Source organism: Apteryx rowi, unplaced genomic scaffold (genome assembly GCF_003343035.1).
Source record: "Apteryx rowi isolate R43461 unplaced genomic scaffold, aptRow1 scaffold_826, whole genome shotgun sequence".
In the NCBI taxonomy this organism is placed as follows: Eukaryota; Metazoa; Chordata; class Aves; order Apterygiformes; family Apterygidae; genus Apteryx; species Apteryx rowi.
The window spans coordinates 109,172-128,202 of record NW_020451123.1 but is presented as its reverse complement, the minus strand read 5'-3'; the positions used below and the strand labels follow the sequence as shown (position 1 = coordinate 128,202).

General features: G+C 38.7%; 1 protein-coding gene across 1 annotated transcript in view; it reads right to left on the bottom strand.

The window, feature by feature from the left end:
• Nucleotides 1–19,031, bottom strand: part of GALNT12 (polypeptide N-acetylgalactosaminyltransferase 12) — a 49,094-nt gene that overhangs the window by 29,931 nt on the left and 132 nt on the right. Inside the window, 6 exon segments of the mRNA XM_026089665.1 lie at nucleotides 1,026–1,143; nucleotides 3,472–3,657; nucleotides 6,997–7,186; nucleotides 7,855–8,024; nucleotides 18,827–19,022; nucleotides 19,025–19,031. The exon segment at nucleotides 19,025–19,031 is cut by the window's right edge and continues 132 nt beyond it. Of these exon segments, the coding sequence (XP_025945450.1) occupies nucleotides 1,026–1,143; nucleotides 3,472–3,657; nucleotides 6,997–7,186; nucleotides 7,855–8,024; nucleotides 18,827–19,022; nucleotides 19,025–19,031 (867 nt within the window).

The following is a 19,031-nucleotide window of genomic DNA, read 5'->3' as shown; positions in this document are numbered from 1 at the left end:
CTGCCACACATCTGAAGTGAGGCAGTCTGCTGAGGCTGCCTTCTTCAAGAGACTGGTTTTGTAATAGCAAAATACTACTTATCCTTGAATTCTGCTGTCACCTGGTAAAAAACAAAACAAAACCACCAACTCTCCCCTCCCACAACCCACTGACACAAAAATGCAAATACGACCATAAAACACATCTGATGACAAGCAGAAAAAGGGAAAATCAGGATACTAAGTTATGAACTCCCTGCAAGCCAAAAATGGCACTACAGGGTATCTTCGAACCACCACCAGATTCCTTTGGCAAGCTAAGGGTGACACGGGACAGACCATAAGCAGATAGTGTTCAGCAGGAATAAGCAGCAGCACCGGTAACAGCAGAGTTGAGGACAAGACCTTTTTGCTTATCAGTCTGAGTTGTCTCATATCTTCTCTCTCCTCCTCTACCATAAATCCTTTTCATTCCAGCACAACTATCTACCTGTTTCACATCTGAGCCTAGGCTCACCTTGCAGTTGGGTACTACTTCACAGTTCCTGGAGGTTTTTCCACCACCTTTTTTAATTTTTATACAAACCTTTCCTGACAGAAAAAAACCTTAAAGTAGTACAGGTTGGCTTGTTCTACCCCACTGATAACTTCTATTACCTTCCTTCTTTTCACTCTGTCAACTGCTATAAGAGTTCCAGAGTTATATTAGCAGAATTATAAACATTTCTTTCCAACTATCCCCTCCAAGTCAAAAAATGTAAACTTCAAAAACAAACATCACACCACTGTTCTACATTTTTTACTGGCATTCACAACAAAGACACAGTCAAAAAAAAGTTTTAAAAAGGGCTATTTTGAAGGTAAACACAGACATATTAAAGTGTAAAGGCAATGAAGAGATTCATATACACATCTCCATGAATATTCTCTCCTTTATACTTGCTTATAGTAAAGCTATTTCATTAATTAAAAGGAGATGAAGAAACAAATAGGAATTTTCTTTTTATTCTCAGGAAAAAGAAAGTGTTTTCAAGGGAGCCACTTACCCTAAATGAGAATTCCAGATTTTCCCCGCCCCACACTTCCATTCCTGTGTCATATGAACCTAGATAATCAAAATAGTTCTTGCTCACAGCAAACAATCCGCCTGCCATGGTTGGAGACCTATAAAAGAGAAAAGTAATTCTGAATTAAATAAAAAGCCAAAAATATACACATGAACTAAAGAAACAATGTAATAGATCAAAAAAATGACCTATTTCATTTACCATTTTCTCAGTCCTTTTCTGGATACAAAGAAACAGTCAGCCACTAATCAGTTAAGTATTGTATTTTTTGGCCATTTAATTTAATTTTGTAGTAACAAAACTGTATCAGACAAGAGCTCCAGAATGTATTAAAATAACAAAGAAATCAGAGAAGTTAAGTATTGTATTAAGCTAATTTTGTGCAATTACAGTGTCTTTGTGACTGGCAATAAATGAAGACACTAGCCTTTTACCTTCAAGTAACAGAACATATGCTTTTTTGTGGCAGAGTTATTTTAGTCAGCTCTGAAATTGTATTCGCAGTTTCCTTATACATTTTACTTAAGTAGTAAGTAAACACGTTTGTGCTTTAGTGATTAATAACAACATTCCTGATCCTACTAACATCAGTTGGAAAAAACTCTCAGACATCAACTGAGCTGAATTCAGTAAATATGGTCCATAAAGAGAGTTTTTCTTTTTAAGAAAATCTGCCCATCCATCTGTATTTTTGTTTTAATTGTTGACCAGATTTGAAGAAAATCAGAGGTGAAAATCTGAACCACATCAAACAGGCATTTTGAAAGATCACAAGGCCCAAAATTGCCAGCACAGTTAAGGGATAGACTTTCAGCAGGGTAGTGTGTGCATGGATATACAAAATAGAATTTGTTCAGTTTTGCTCCTAATTGTTTGCAGTTTTGGAAAACTACCCTCTTTAAAGTGCCAAGGATATAATGCTGGATGGAACTAAATTCATCTGACACTTTATGAATTTTGCTAATGAAAACTACTAAGTGTTAAGTGTCATGACCAGTTATTCTTAATCTGTCCAAAATAATTTTAATAGTGATCTCTTTGAAGCAACTCTGTCTTGCACTGCCACATGTTGTTTCAAAGTATGGGAAGAGATGAGGTGAGACAGAGAAGAAAAAACTTCATGAACAGTCAAGCTCTTCCATCTCACTCTTCCCAAGCACAGCTGTCAGCTGTATCACTCTCCACTGAGCACTGCTGCTTTCCCCAGATAACCATAAAACTTGCCAAGCTCACGGTCCTCAGTTCACCTTGCAGCCTTATCTCTTAGCATTTTCTCCTTGGCAGTCCAAAGTCAATTCCTTCTTATGGAGGAGAAGAAAAGCACTATGTTTAAGTTAGAGGCTTTAAAAAAAAATTTTGTAATCTATTTCTAAAATTTTTGAGGATGTAGACTAACATATCCTGAGAAGCACTAAATTACTGCCTCACTTTTCCCATTAGAAAACATATTACCTTCTCTCAGTTGAGGATAAATTCATTAATATTTGTGAAGTCCTGGATATTACCATGCTAAGCGACCTAGAAAAGACTGAGGAAAATGAACCATTCTGTATTTGTTTTAGGCTTTAAGATGACGAATTATAAATAAAGGCAAGGACTAATAAAATGGTGATGTTAAAAATACCAACAGCTGCTTCATTTCAGAGAACGCATTGCTGAACTACAGCAGCTTCCAAGTTAACAGTGAAGTAGACCCTCAGCTCCCAGGATCTTATCTACAGTGTCCATTTTCCAGATGCATTGTTTGTAGACTCACTTTACCTCTCCTAAAAATACATTATGGGCTGACAAATAATACCTACTGATTATATCTTGTCTTACAATAAAACAAAATTAAAACCCACTATGAAGACATCTCCATGAGCTCCCAAGAGAAACTGGGGTGGGCAGAGCTGTATCACTTCATCCCAAACGAAGAACTGGCCAAACTGGTTTACTTTTGAAAATAAAGCAAGGAACCACCACGATGGCTACAGCCCAGATAAAGCTTTCAAAATTACTTCTTCYGTCTTATTGGTTTATGATTTTTTCTCTTTTTCATTGTTGATCATGACACTTTTTATACAATGTGGGCTTCATTGCTTTGCACAAAGATCATCCTTCAATATTAGTTGATCAGTTACAGTTTTCCTCATGCTAATAATCATCCATAGAAATTTGTGCTGTAGAAGTCAAGTGGTTACTTATGGAATAAGGATTTCACAGTAAAGACCACACAGGATTTTCAGCTTTTATAGCAAATTTTCTTCCAGTAACATGGTGACCAGGAGCTACTCTGAAAAAGGGGTACTAAACAAAATACGTAATTTCAATGTAAGTTATAAGCACTCATTTATTGAATATTTTTCAGCACCTGCAATTTCCAATTGAAGTCAAAAGCACCTACAACATTCACAGTTTAAAAATGAGATGCATAAAAATTCACCTGATCACATCAGTCTTAGACTTCCTTCGTTTTTGCTCTCTTTCAGGGGTTACATGCCAAGTGAAGACAAGTCTCCAGTCAAATCCGCCAATCTGTGGCTCCCCAGAGTTTCCCAAGTACTCAAATGTATTCCAGTCAATAACATCGATTACAGGGCAGACGACAGCTGTCTCCTCCTCTCCGATTCTAATTGGTTTGTAAAAGAAAAAAGTGACTTCTATTAGAACCACCTCTCAAAAACACGAAGCGACAAGAACAGGGAATCCTTACAAACACAAACATAAACTTTTGCTCCTTTTCAACTCCTGCTGCAACACAAGGAAAGGATGGCTACAAGAACAGCCAGCAAATTTTCGTGGAGGGTGCATCAGGAGGCTGCATCAGGATGGATCCAAATGTAGGCATCTGGCAAGCAGCATTCTTCTGGGACACTGGGAGGGAGGTAGGCCAGATGTCTTCAGACAACACATTCCCTCCTTCAGCATCTTGCTTGGCTGTATCAAGCACAACATTCTGAGCAAAAAGTTCTGTCTTGCTTTGTACAGGTGGCTGCCTTACAGATATTAAGAGAGAAGAGATGTGGACACTGATTTAAGTGGAATTCCAGGATCTCCTCAGAGGTGAAACTGCGGCATGTTTCAGTACGACTGTATCACTCTGCCAGGATGAAGAAGGCAGCTAGACTCTATGGGCCTTAAGGTCATGGTTGTTCTTACAAATGCAATCATCTCCAAAAAGTTACACTGAACACTACAACAGTAATTCGGAAAGATACCATGAACTTAAACCAAAAAAATCATATATAGTTCCCACATGGGAATTAAATCTCTGATAGTCAAACATACATGAATATACATGAAGGAGGCCTTAAGAAACTCTGATACCATGGGACATAAAAAGGACAAACAAGATAGCGCTGGGGAAGGACATGTATATAGCAGCGAGGCTGATCTAAAGATAATTATCAGTAGTAAGATCTTGATCAGTACTAAGAATACATCACAGCTGATGTCTACTTCTGTAAGGAGATAAACACCTTTTTCCCATTTCTCAATACCATGCAGGGGTTTCTGGATTCCTCTACAAAAGCATTTCTGCATTTGCACTTGCAAAAGTCTGTGGGATCCTTTGCCTTTGCCTCAGGTTCTGGAAAGGTTCTCAATACCAGGAGAGATCAAACTCAAGGCACACAAACACAACATCAGGCTTCTCTCCCGTAAATCACCAGTAATCTTCTTTACACTAGTCTTTGTCACTGAGCTAGCAGGAGAGACCTAAGTGGCTTGTCTGACTTTAAGATGCTGGAACTTGTTTTAGCCCTGCATCTTCTGATCTGCATATTCTAAACAAGCAGAAAAAATACGCATGTACTATTGCCAAACAAGGAAGAGGTCTGATGCATCTATCATTCAAGGGGGATTAGTCACTCACAGGATTATTAGGTTTAAAACGTGCAGGCTGAACAAGGGGCTCTGAAACAGTTAAGCTAAACTCACAGAAATTACAGCAGCTTGTAGTGGTAAATGCAGTAGAGAACAGAGGTGGTCCCAAAGCTACATCGTCCGAGCTCAGGAAGACTGGCTCAGGTACGAAATAGTCCCTTTTTTTTGCCACAGGGGAAACAGGACAACACAAAGAAGAACTATCAGAGGGACACAGCTGTTTTCTCCTACTGAAATCTGGTTTGGCAACGTGCACAGGAAGGCTTATAAAAATATTGCTATCTCTGGTCTCACCTGCACAATGCTTATATACAAAGCAATGATAATGATACACACAAAGGAAAAAATTCCTCAGTCAAACATAAAAATGCTTTGTTGTTTCTACAAAGGAAAAAGAGTAAAAAAAAAAGTATCTGACATACAATTTAATTTACAAAAGAAATCAGGTAAGTGAAAAGTCATCCCTTTTTCTGTAAGCTAAGATTTAACTAGATGGCACAAAGCATAGACAGTTTATGAACATGACTGTGCTTGCATTACAAACATTACATTCAATTGCTTCGATGCATCTGAGCTATGCCATGCAAACATGCCATTAGAGATGTACATCTGTATCAAGAAAAAGAAGGTCACAAATTCCAAGAGATTTCCTGAATAATTCATTACAGAAGGCAATTCAATACAAATTATCCAAACTCTTCRTTAAGACTGCCATCTAGTGGTTTGCAAAAACTGAAGAAATTACAGAATTTTCTCCACAGTTATTTGTTGTTTCTTCAGAAGACAAGCATTAAAAACATGTTTATTCTTTGATTTTTACTCCCTTTCTTTGCACTATCAATATTGTTCACAGTTAATCCACAATTACCTGAAATATACCTGATGTGAAATTTTGGAAACAAATTAAATATGACAATCGTAAGAAGAAAATAATTATTCCAGACAAATTTTCAAATGTACATCAGGAATTTGAGAGCACAAGTTCCATTAAGAATCAGGAAGATTCACACTCCTTGTTATGGTATGTGCTCTTGGCAATATCTCCCACAATTTGTACACATCGTTTTTTTCTAGACTTTCTCTGAAGTCCACAAGAGTTGGTGGGAAACTTTACATGATATGAATCAAACCATTAATCCTGAGGAATTTTTTATTATGTTTTAAAGAGCACTGGTTTTCTATATGCAATGTTTCTGAGGTCTGACTCAGACACTGTAACCACCTGCTCCTAGCCTCAGAGAGGGTTTAGATGTAAAGTGCCAGCGCAAGTGCCAAAGCAATGCAGCCTTGCGTAGGCATGCAGGAGCGACAGGATGCTGCAGCGGGGTGCCCCTGTTGTGCAGTCACCAATCACACATGAACTTTCCCTGCTGTAAACTGAGCATGGGTGAGGCTGCAAAAAGATCATAAATATCTGGAGCTTTAATGGCGATCTACTATCCTGTACTTTTTTATTAATGGAAGTTTTCTAACTTGCCCAATAGTTCTATGGGATAGATGAAAAACTACATAGCTATAAATTAAAGTATCCCAGGACAGATAGTGCACAAGTAATAGTCAGCGTAGACATAATGTTAATTCCTGTCTGTCCCATGATGCTTTGTATCAGAACCATTTTGGAAAGATGGATTAGCTGAAAACTTGGAAGACAGAGTTTATTGACTTCACTTCCCATCTGCTTCTGTCTATGCTGCCCCGCAATAGCAGATTTTTCAGGGCCCTCATCTTTCCAGACCTTCGTTTCATCCACTTCACAGGCTGACAGAGCAGCCACCTTTCCCAAGGTAGTTTCAAAGCTGGGGGAGGACTTCCCTTCCTGAAAACAATTTTTCACTTCTTTGAAGAGTAGCCTAGTCCTCAGACTCTTGTACTATGGAAGAAAACAGAAATCCACCTCCTGCTTTTTCACACTTCCACTCACTCTTCCACTGCCAGGAGAAAACACTCACACTGCCTCAGAGACCACCCACCGGTGACCTTTGGTAAGTGAAGAGTGTCTTTTCCACTGCAGAACACAGAACTGTGCCAAACAGTCTTTTTTCCCTCTGCTACAGAACAGAAAAACAGCACAGAAAAACTTTACCTTTCCAGAAGTGGTTCGAGCCAGCCTTCGTGGCATTCACAGTGGCAATCAAGGAAAGTCAGGATGTCCCCTTTTGCTACTGAAGCCCCCAGCAGCCGTGCTCTAACCAGTCCTTCTCTCTTATTCGCACGGATAAGGCGCACCTTGCGCAAGCCAGCCACATAGTTCTCCAAAGTCTCCTTTAAATGTTCTGTAACAAAAAAAATATATATAGTTCTGTAACGAACTGGTTTATGTCATACTACAGAATGCTCTTTGTTCATTAGCGTATTACTTAAAGCAGTGCCTTACAGATACCGGTATTTTGAATGCTGATTCTGCTATACTGTCTATAGAAAAGGACAAGGAAAAAGCACAGAATGTGGATGGACAAAATTCATGTTTACTTTTAAGAAATCAAATGTTTCATGTTTGTTTCTATAACCCATTTCCAAATTGTTAAAAGTGTTACATAAAAGTTTAATTCTTAACACAATTCACGTGTGGTGGAAGATGCTAGTATCATCTTGTGTCTCATAATTCAAATGAAAATAGATAACCAGGTAGCGCCTTATTATATTTGACACCAGTGCAACCTTGGAACAGTCAGAACTTGCTCAAATTAGGAAAGCTGAAATGCTTTGACCAGACTATAATTATCTATATATGCAAGCACTCATGTTGCAACACAGCCAGCATGCTTACCCATTCTAAACTAAGCCAAAACCAAAACTTCTAATTTTCACTGGCATGCTACAGAAAAGTCTATTTCCAATTAGATGCCTATGCTGTAAAATTGTAGGGTGCATGACCATAACAGTGTATCTTTTCCTCCTGTGGCTGACAAAACCCTCCATTATTTAGAATTATTATTCCTACCTTTGTCACTGTAATCATCCACAAGGACAACCTCTTCCAAAAGTATATCTGGAGATGTCTCAAGAACACTATGAACAGTTCGTAGCAGTGTTGACCAAGCCTCATTATAAAAAGCTATCACAACAGAGGTTTTCGGCAAGCTGTAATAATCATACTTCTTCTCTCTGCACCTGTAAGTTAAGGGACTACACTTAGCACAAGTGCAAAACCATTTGTAAATTTTCAGAAAACTATTCTCAAATGAAGAGTTCATATGGCTACTTACTACTTGTAAACAAGCATATGTAAAGGATCTTAAAGGAACTGTGTGTACATGGAAAGGTCATGCAAAGCATTCCAAAAGTTCACATGCCTCGGCAACATTATAACTAAAATTCTGCAACCTTCAGAAACATCTAAAAAGAAGAAAGACAGGAGGTATCCTGGGCTGGTTTATGTGCAATCTCTGCAGAAAATTACTCCAAGTAGAGGAACAAATAATGGACAAAATATGCCTTACAGATCAAAGAAAGGCAAAAAATGGAGAAATAAAAAAACTAAACAGGGTGAAAACAGTAGCGTGAACTACTGCTAACTTGTGTTTTGGAAAATAAGATAGAAGTGCTAGGCAGTAAAAATATAACTGTGAAGAAACAGCAACATATAAAGATTAAAAAACAGTAACAGAACTAAGGAATATGTACAACAAAGCATAATTTGGGAAAGACCACAGAAATGCCAAATAGAATAGTGAAATCCACAAAAACACAGACAGTCTTAAAAATACACAGTTTTGGCTCTGAGGAGAGCCAGCAGGTTTGTAAACCTTTGGATTAAACTCCAGAATGTATTTCCTAAAAAAATATATATGCAGTTCCCTAAATGAACATAAGGATGCCAAGAAACTTCCAGACAAGCCAAAAGCATACACTGTGAATTAAAGACTCTCCCAATCTAAAACAATTTTAAAATAATTATACTATTTATTACCTCCCCCCCCCTTTTCTTAAAGCAGTCTATATTAGCAGTTCTGTTACGCACCAACAGAAATGTTTTAGAGATTTCTTATGCCTCCAGCTTACTGCCTGGAAGATACCAGTGCTTAAGAGGCAGAAGGATAAACATTAGTTTCCGTATATTGCTAGATAAGAGCAGGTACCAAAGCAGGTAAGACATCCCTCCTATGAAAAGAGAATAGCAGTAAGTCCTCCAAAATCTACACTACCTGGAGCTGAAGAGGGAAACCAGAAGTTGACCAGAAGAGCATATGTGATAGCAAATTCTGTCAGTTCAATTTATGAGCAAAGAAATTCCTTAGAACACCCAGAAAATGACTTTAAAATAAAATATATTGGTTACCTGTTGCATATTGAGTATGTATTTATTGACCATTTAATGCTGCTGTAATTAGTAATAAAAAAAACCTCTTAGATTTCTTAAACAATTAGGCAACATTTCTTAAGATACGTGACAAGAAAAATGAAGTCCGAATTTGAATAAAGAATATTCCTAAAATAAGAATTCATATGAGAAAAAAAATGGTATTTGGGCAGAGAGCAAACATAAAAATGTTCCTCTCAAACATGAAATGAATGTTACACAATGACATACATTGTATATGATGTGTATACATACATATATGTACATGTGTATGTATGTATGTATACACACACACACAAATATAGACACACACTTATACCATGAAGTACAAAAATGCCCATCCCTCCAGGCTTTGACACATCCTGAGGCAAATCATGGCATTTACACAAGGAACTGCCTCAGACCAATGGGAAGTGACGGAAGTGATTTATTTTGCCAAATGTTCATGCATTAACACATGAAAAAGCAGTGACATTTTAATTAGTATTTTTTAAACAGAGCAACACAGGAAAACCCATTGGATGAATTCAGCTGTTAGGAATACTTATTTATTTTAATCTATTAAAAAATTATGCTCAATACTGCCAAGATAACATTATTCTTATATATCGCTGTCACTTGTACAGGTATTTTCAGTTCATTTCTTGAAGGAAACAGGATTCTTACCTCCGTATTTTAGGAAACTGAAGGGAAAAAGGAATAATTTAATAGGAGAAAACTTCCAGGAAAGCCTTCTCTGGAAAATACATCAAAAAGATTCAGAGTAATAATGTCATATTCCATTATTTAAAAAGGGAGAGGAAATCCAAAAGGTCTAAAGAGGCTTATAAACCTAATTATAGATTAAAGATTTCAATGGATTTGCCCAAAATTTACATGCTGGAGATAGGAAATGCAATTTGGCACAGAGTGAGGCAATCCCCGCCCTGCTGCTGATTCACTGTGCACTACTGCCTCCTTCACTGAGCATTACTTACATTGTAGAAGAAGGTCTGCCTCTTCTGGAACATACCAGAGTATGTATTTCCTAGATTTCTTAAGTTAAGAAAGAGGCCAAAACTAAAAAAAGGCATTTTATCAAGTGCAGCTATGCATTAGCTCAGTGGTGGAGTGCAGCATGTAAATGAAGAGAATTGACTCACCACGGCCAAGACTGCTGTCTGGCACATACGTTTGGGCACTGAATTATACTTGATACCCTTGGAGCCTGCTCGTATCTAACCTGCATTTTCCGTCAKATTACCAAGGCTTGCTATTTACCTCACAAAGAAAATACCTCTCACTTTACATATAAAAAAACAGAGCACAAACATAAACTTATATAATACATCATGCTTACCTTTTGGAAAAACTAATTGTCATGTACACACGAACTAAAAATTTTGAAACCTTTATTTAAAAAAAAATAAAATAAAGCTATTCTGATAATATGAAGATTTGCATGTTCATCTTGGAAATTATTTCCAAGACACATATTCTTTACTAGATTACTGCAAAATCATAACTGTCAGCAAGTCTCAAATACTGTTGCTAAAATTAAGACATATTTTTCCTCACCTTTTTGTATTGAAAGAAATTTCAGAGAGTTTTGCTCAATCTTAAAAAAATAATCCCATGTTACAAACCTAAAGCATTTAAACCTTGGGAAAGTAATAGCCTAAGAAAATTTATAAAAGGTAACAAATCTCTTTTGTAGTAGTGCTAATTTAAGAGGAAGTGCTGTAGTTTAATAATAAAGACATACGTATGAACACTAAGGATCCACATTTAACAAGAAATACAAGCTTAAAAAAAAATACAAGTATGAAACCTAACTTAAAGAGTAGTGGTCATAACTCAGCTTTTTCATTTCCCAACTTCCATGTACAATAGCAGTATCTTAGCAAAACATATATTCTGTATTCACCTTTGCAGACATCCAGATGTATTTTTATTCTCCCTGTGTCACCCAAGTATCCGAGCTTCTACTAGGTGAATCTTTTCACTCATACTCTGGATTGTTCAGAAAAACAAACGCATAACAGTTACAACATGTCATTAAAATGACAGGGAAGATATAAACTGGTAATACTAATCTAAAAATAAGTTTTACCGATACTGAGAATGTATATGTATACTGTCTATGTTGTAAGCTACTTTAAGTTTCTGACTAAGGTGCTCTTTAATGTCACCTTCAAGATGCCTAACACTGCCCTTTCGCAGGACAGGGGATTAGCTTAGGGCAGGACAAGACTAACTGCATCCCACATTAGCCCCTAAAAGCTAGGTATCCACTTTCAGCTAATCATCAAGACTCTCTATGTTCATAAAGGCAAATCTAGACGGAGATCCACCTCATCCTCTTAAAGACATTTATGTAGGATAGGCAAATAGACCTCGGCAGGCTCACACCTCCCTTGTCTATAAGACACCAGACACTTCACTGTTCCATGGAGAAAGTGAAAGGAACATAGCTACTCTTGGTTCCTAGTCTTGGTTCTCTGATACACCATCTTTGATAGTTATGATAACTAGATTCAATGCCTCACAAAAATGTAATGTAGACATAAGAAAATGAGATCCAGTTTTGAAGGGCTGCCAGTCACTGTGACATTTCCAAGCATGCAAAATAAATGACAAAGCACTGTCATTTCAAGTCTGATACATTCCTTCACTGCTATCATTTTCTTCTTCAGCTACAGGAACTTGACTTTACTTCCTTATATTTATAAATCTTAGTTTATATATAAATACAAGTTATACATAAGTTCTAAGGACTTGGATTTCACTGAAAAGCACTGAAGTGGGTAATGCTAAGTGATGGGGAATACCTTCTCAGCCACTGCTCTCTCACTGCTCCTGGTCTTGCAGCCACAGTACAAAATGCACAAGCAGAGTCCTTGTGCACGGCAGAGCTGCAGCCAGGGAAAAGGCAGCCGAGACTGCCCCCAAAACTTCCCAGGGAGTGGCTGGATCCATGGTCCTGGTCCAGCAGCAACCACAGCAATGTGACACGAGGCACAACACTGGTTCCTGAGCCAAAATGCAGTTATTGAGGCTGCACACCCTGCGCTGAATTTGCTAGTTGAACAGCCATTCCTCACTTCTCCCTCAGAAAGAGCAATCTATGGATAAAACCCAGTTGTGAGCCAAAAGCTACAGAGCCCTATTACATCAAAATCCAGGATACATAAATCAGACATTTTCAATGAAATTAAAGAACATGATAAAGCAGATTATGCTCATCTCCTCCAAACACCACCCAACTTTTTATGCTAACCATTTATATTTGCTCACACGAAAGTAACTTGAAATAACTGTCAGTACATACTGCATAAAAAAAGACTTATCTGACCATGGAACGCAAAGACCATGCCAGGTTTTGCACACCTACCTATCCCACACATAGCCACACATTACAGAAACAGGTGCTGAGGTTTATGCAAGGTGGGTCCTCATCTGATTAACATGGCAGAGAACAGCAAGGTGCTGTAACTGCTGAACAGCATTTTTTTTTTATTTTACTAATTTGAAAAAAGGGTATCATTTGCTCAATGTCTTCTATAGAACCTTATGATTCAATATATCTACACACAGTTTTTTTTTTTGAAGGAAGTAGCTTGAGCCAGGACAAGAAAAATACTTTGCAAAGTAATACAATAGCTGAAGAAAATTATTGTAACCATTACCAGTAGCAGGGTGTGGATGCACGTGGTTCTTAGAGATGATTGTGTATGGTAAAAGCACTGTTTAAAAAAAAAAAGGAAAAGAAAATAAATCATAATTTATGCTTTATTAGCAGGGATTTGGGAATTGCATCAGGTTAAAAATGAAACCAACCAAAACTAAACATTCATCTTTAAAGGTCAGAGGAAGCTGAGGCTCTCTACAAGTCCTTAAAAAATAATGTCAGAAAACAGTCTATTTCACGGATATAAGCTCTTCTGAAGAATGTCTGAGGGTTAAACAATGTGTAATAATGAAAAAAAAGACATTTTTACAGGAGACAGGAAACAGCATATCAAAAATGGTAAAATATCCTCAAAGCATCAAAGCCATTGTGGAAGCATTGCTGCAGTCTGTACTGCCAAAAAACCCAAGGCTGCTTTAAAAAAAAAAAAAAAAGTGCTGCAGAGGTTTTAATCCTCCACTTAACTCTATGAGGAAGGAACGAGACACAGACTGTTTTGCAGGTCGAAAGTCTGTTTATAACAGCAGAGAGATCTGGCACTAACAATAAAGTCATGAATAAAAGGCGTTATGCTTGATGTAGTTACTACTAATTGGTGTCCCCCAAAAAACTAGAAAACAAGCAAAAAAAAAAAAAGTGTCCACAGCATTATGAAGACATTAAAAGCATATAACAGTGTTTTATGCAAAATATTTGCTCATAAATAGAAAAGGGATGTAGCTTTTGGACTCTGAACAAATGCAAGACATGGGAATGCCTACATTAGACTACACCGTGGGTATGGATAATGCAATCAGTTTTGCATTTACATGGGAAGAACCCACTGACAAGTTTATACAAACTTCAGCAGAAAAGCACTCCAGAGAGTTTGCATTTACTGTACAGATGGTAAAAAGTCACTTCAGTTAATTTAGCTTAGATAACAGATAAAAGCAGAGCTTATCGATGCAGTCAGTCTCAGTGTACTGGAGAGGAAACACAAGGCTGCTGCGCCATTTGTGGTAACATTACATCAGGTCACAACCTTACACAGCTTACAGGGGCAGTTTGCACACCAAAATGAGATACTGTGATTTTTGGAGTAGAAGGTGGAGTAGAATCTTGTTGAGAGGACTATTCTGGGAATTTACTAACAAAATATGACCAGATGAGTATATTATACAGTTTTGTGTTTACCATGTGGAAAAAAACAAAACAAAACATGGCACCAAGGAAGGCTGTAAGAGGATCCCATTCAAACCAGGGAACAGATGGAAAAAATTTTCACAACCTGAAAAGATGTTAGCACAAGATTATTGCTCTAAACTCAAAGACAACATCCCAAAATAGAATATGATACTACAGGCATAAGTGATGATGGTGATACAGAAATTATATATATTAAAAAAWAWATATATATATATATACATATATAAAATTAAACAAGATCTCACTTCGAAACCCAGAAAATGATATAGAATTAAAGAACCTCTAAAACTTCTTCTCCAGCTACTAATTACTATGCAGACCCACACTAATTTTTTCAGGTTTTTCATGGCTACTCAAAACCATTTGCTAGGTAAAGTAAGACAGAAAAGACAGAAAAGACTAACCAATCCAGCAGTGAAGAGCAGTGGGAGCAGTGAAATGAGGCCTAAGGCCCGATTCAGGCTTCTACTGTGAAAGAGAGCATAAAATTATGAATGCATGAAAATACTGAGTGAGCATAAAGGTGCCTGTCTCTGCCTTGTTCTTCATGTAACAAGAGACGGCCAAAAGGCTAGTGTGATTTTACAGAAACTACCCCTGAAATAAATGCACAATGCATCCCTGTTGTGAGAAACATCACCCCAAAAAATGGTAGAAAGTCTAAAAGCAGGTACAATGCTTGTAAGCAGGATTTTTTTCTTACAGTTCGGTAATGGAGATACACAATTCTAGCCATGATTAATACTAAGAAGTTTCTGTCTGTGATGAAACACAATATTACACCAGTCGTTGACTTGAAGTCATGACAGTTGCAGGAAAGAGTAACTGTATGAGGAAAAACTTCTTTACTGTGAGGGTGACAGAGCACTGGAACAGATTGCCCAGAGAGGTTGTGGAGTCTCCTCTGGAGACATTCAAAACCTGCCTGGATGAGATCCTGTGCAACGTGCTCTAGGTGACCCTGCTTGAGCAGGTGGGTTGGACTTAGATGATCTCCAGAGGTCCCTTCCAACCTCAACCATTCTGTGTGATTCTGTGATTCTGTCTGAAGAAATCATAGAAGTCATCAAATACTCCAACTCTCTATTTCAACAGGAACAGGATCAGTTCTCGGAATAACATGGTTGTGTGTTTACAAAAGGACTAAAGGACTTCTGAACATTTATATCTCTAAGAATATATTACTAGGAGAAACATCTGAAATTGAAAAAATGTTATAATAAAGTAAATGACATCTATATGGAATTCATAGTCAAATGTAGTGAACACATTATTAACAACACATTATTTTGGGAATTAGTCTCAGTTAGACTATTATTCTCTCCCCCCACATTRTTACCAGACAACAGCAGACACTCCCATATCCTTCTTCTAGCTTTATTAGTGAAAAATTATTGCCACATTCCTGACCTGATAAGCAGATCCAGGTTGCACAACATGTAGCAGTGGGAAAATCTTTTGTCATCGGTTCTGATAAAGCAACATCCTATATCCATAAGCAGGTCACTAATGAATGTGTGAGGTTAAGAGCAGCAGTGGGGCCTCAGGGTGGTTGGGAAGCTGACTATCTTTCTCTCTTTTTCCTTTCCTCCTGTTTTCCTGCGATCTAAAATTTCAAGCCTCATCTCCACACACAGAGAAAAACATGCTGAATCAGACCAAAATCCCATAGTCTAGTATGCTGTCTCCAAGCACAGCATCTGTTAATATTTGATGAATCCTTGATGTTTTATAGTAGATGAACTTCCTTATACTTTACAGTAAGTGGATTTTTGGAAGAAGGAAGGGAAGGAATTTGTTCCATTCACTTCATGCATCAAACAGGTATTGTGGTGCCTCAGCAAGAGTTAATCAAAAGCCCCCAGTGGTTACTAGTGGTTGCCTGGGAAGACATATTAGAACAGGGCAAGATGTACAGATAGTCCCCCAGCACTCAACCCTTTTCTCAGCAATATTTAGTTCAAGGACTTCCTGAGCTCAGGGTGGTTCCTCACCCTGTATTTAGCCACTGTCAAAGGATTCCTCTTCCATTAACCCATTCAGTTTCCCTGAAGCCTACACAAACTCTGAATCCTTAGAAAGTCCTGCATCAAATACTTCTACAGCTTAACTACGCTTTACAAGAAGAACCGATCCTGATGTTGGTTTTGAACATGCAAAGCAGTAGTTTGATTCCCCAGAATTCCTCTTAGAAGAGAGAAAACAGTTGAGCCCTCTTCACCATCTCCATGCTTCTCATGATTTTACAGGGTTTGACCACATTACCCCCTTGGTGGCCTGTGTGTCTTCCAGGCTGAAGAGCCATTAATTACAGTCATTTCTTTATGGAAGTCATACCATGGGAACAGCACTAGGTCAACACAGATTTCTGTGGAACTTCACCAGTGGCCCTCCACTGTAAAAAAATAACTACTTCCTGGCTTTTAATCAGTTATTTAAAAATGCAAGGAATTTCCACCTTATTTCACAGCTGCTTAGGGAGCTCATCAAAAGCCTTTGGAAATCCTAACACACTACATCTTCCTTATCCATATATTTGTTATCTCCTTCAAAGAACTCCAACAGGTTTGTGAGACATGACATCCTTGACAAAAGCCATATTGACTCTTTCTCAGTAGACCACATCTATCTATATATTACTAATTCAGTGCCTTACTACAGTTTCTAAACAGCTTGCCTGGAACAGATCTGAGGCTTAGTTCTCTGATTCTCCATTTAAAACCTGATATATTTGTCACCTTCCAGTCTTCAGGTGCCAAAGTGGCTTCACGGCTCACATCTAAAAAATTAACTTTTGCATCATTTGCAGGGAGAGTTGAAGCCTCCCGTTACTATTTGTTTCCTACCATTGTAGTCTCTCCTTTCTCCCTAATGTGTGTGAGGAATCATGAATGGTCAAGCGTCACCAACCTTAGAATAAAGACTCTAAATTGTATTTTTCCTAGACTTGACATACAGCCTCTAATCTTACACTGAAGTCCCAAACAACAAATTTTCTATCAGTACAGGCTCGTTGATACCTTTTTCCGTAGTTTTTTTGACCTAGGTATCTTTGGGGAGCTTTTTTACACTTGCTCTGTGAGCTGGACAGATGCTGTATGTTTCTGCCACAATTTAGATTTAACTATGTGGAAAGGCATGAAGCACTTCAGTGCATCAGCAGATACTAAAGCAGTACAATGCAAACCTATTTTACGACAGTTACCTCTGAGATTATATTTACCCTGTCACCGACGCTTTGCAATACTTCTGGTTTGGATAGATTTTGTCATTTTAACATTTGCTGAAACATTCAGATATTCAAATCAGAAAAGGATGTGTTATTGTAACAAGATCCATCTGCCCACCTATATTAATTTCTTCTCAAGAATTTCTTTTTCCCCTCCCCCATGACATCCCCTGCTCCACAAACTATGATCTTCCTTTTCCTCCAACATCCTGTCTGAGAGAAATGGCAGGAGTCCAAAGAATTCAATAAAATAATTTAAATTCTTTCTGTAGAAATGCAACAAGAACAGTTCTTTCAGCCTGTGGTCTATGGACTGCTTCTAAGGGGAGAATAAAAGCTAACTGAGAAAAACAAGCCTATTGTCAGGTTTAAATTTACTATGAAGAGACCCTGCACTTCCACTGCAAATTTTTAAGAGTTCCCATAGGATTCATGTTTTAGATTCAGCACCTATACACTTGGGTGAACTACTGGACAACTCAAACTGGAATGAAGTGAACATATGGCAGAGACAGAGCCTTGTTTTTTCCACAGTTCTTTGCTACCATACAAACCTGTTGCAGTAAAATGAACAACTGGCTGAAGCTAAGCCCGAGTGAAACAGAGGGAAGGACTTTGAGGAGTTCATAGTAGCCATGGCACTCTCCCATTCGGCTGGAGACATATACCTGTAATTGGTCAACTCTACCCTTAGTTTAAGATTTTTCTTCTCACCAGCTGGCTGTTTGGTTAACAGTACAGCCCATCCTGAGAGGAATGACTGGACAAAGCAGAGTATTTGTATTAGGCCAGAACTGGTCGTACACTCAGACCTGCTGCACACCACAGCCACGATGACTCCAGTGAACTGCTGTCTGCCTGAACTAGAACCATCTCATCCAATAGCACCTAATCCTTATTTTAAAATTGCTGATGCCAGCATCCTTGGTCAATTGTCCCAGGAGCAGATTATCCAGAAASAGGTGAAGCCCCAGTTTAGAAGGTGGCTATGTACCTCTGGAGACATTTCTACATTATGTGAAAGCAGCACACTCTTGGTAAATCTGTATCTGAATACTCTTGCTGTCAAAACAATCTGCTTTATGCAGTGTGGCAGAAGATGTTTTACTCCAAGTACAGCACAAAGCTGAAGTTTAGGAAGCATAACATTTGTAAAGCTGGAGGTGATTTTAAAAGTATGCTGCCTAAATCTCCCTAATCAGCGATCAATACAGGAGACACCAGCAGGAGAAACACTGCAGGATGCCACTATTTATAAAGGCTGAAATAGTGGTGGTGCTAGTGGAGGAAATCAGCCTCTCCCAGGTACACAAACACACCCACCATCAACGCGTTTACTTTTCTGCCCTTCTAAAGGGCAGAAGCCAGATGAAATGGCACAGGTTTGACCCCGTGAGCAAATGCGGTGATCTTAAAGGTGGCAGACGGCCGGGCGCCGCTCCCGCGGGTCCAGGCCGGCCGCGCCAGAGCGCGCAGCGGGGCACTTGCGGCGGCAGGTGGGAACGGCGCGGCGCCGGGGTACTCACAGTGGGTGCCACCGCTCGGGTAGACGGCGGTGCAGCGAGATGCGGTCGCTCAGGTAGATGTTGATCTGGTGGCGGCGGATGCTCTCCTCCTGGCGGCGTAGCTCGGCTGGGCTCAGCTCCAGGCGCACGGCGCGGCCCAGCTCGCCCAGCGCCCCCGGCTCCGGGGCGGTCTTCTCGTACACGGGTCTCCGCAGCCACGCCGCGT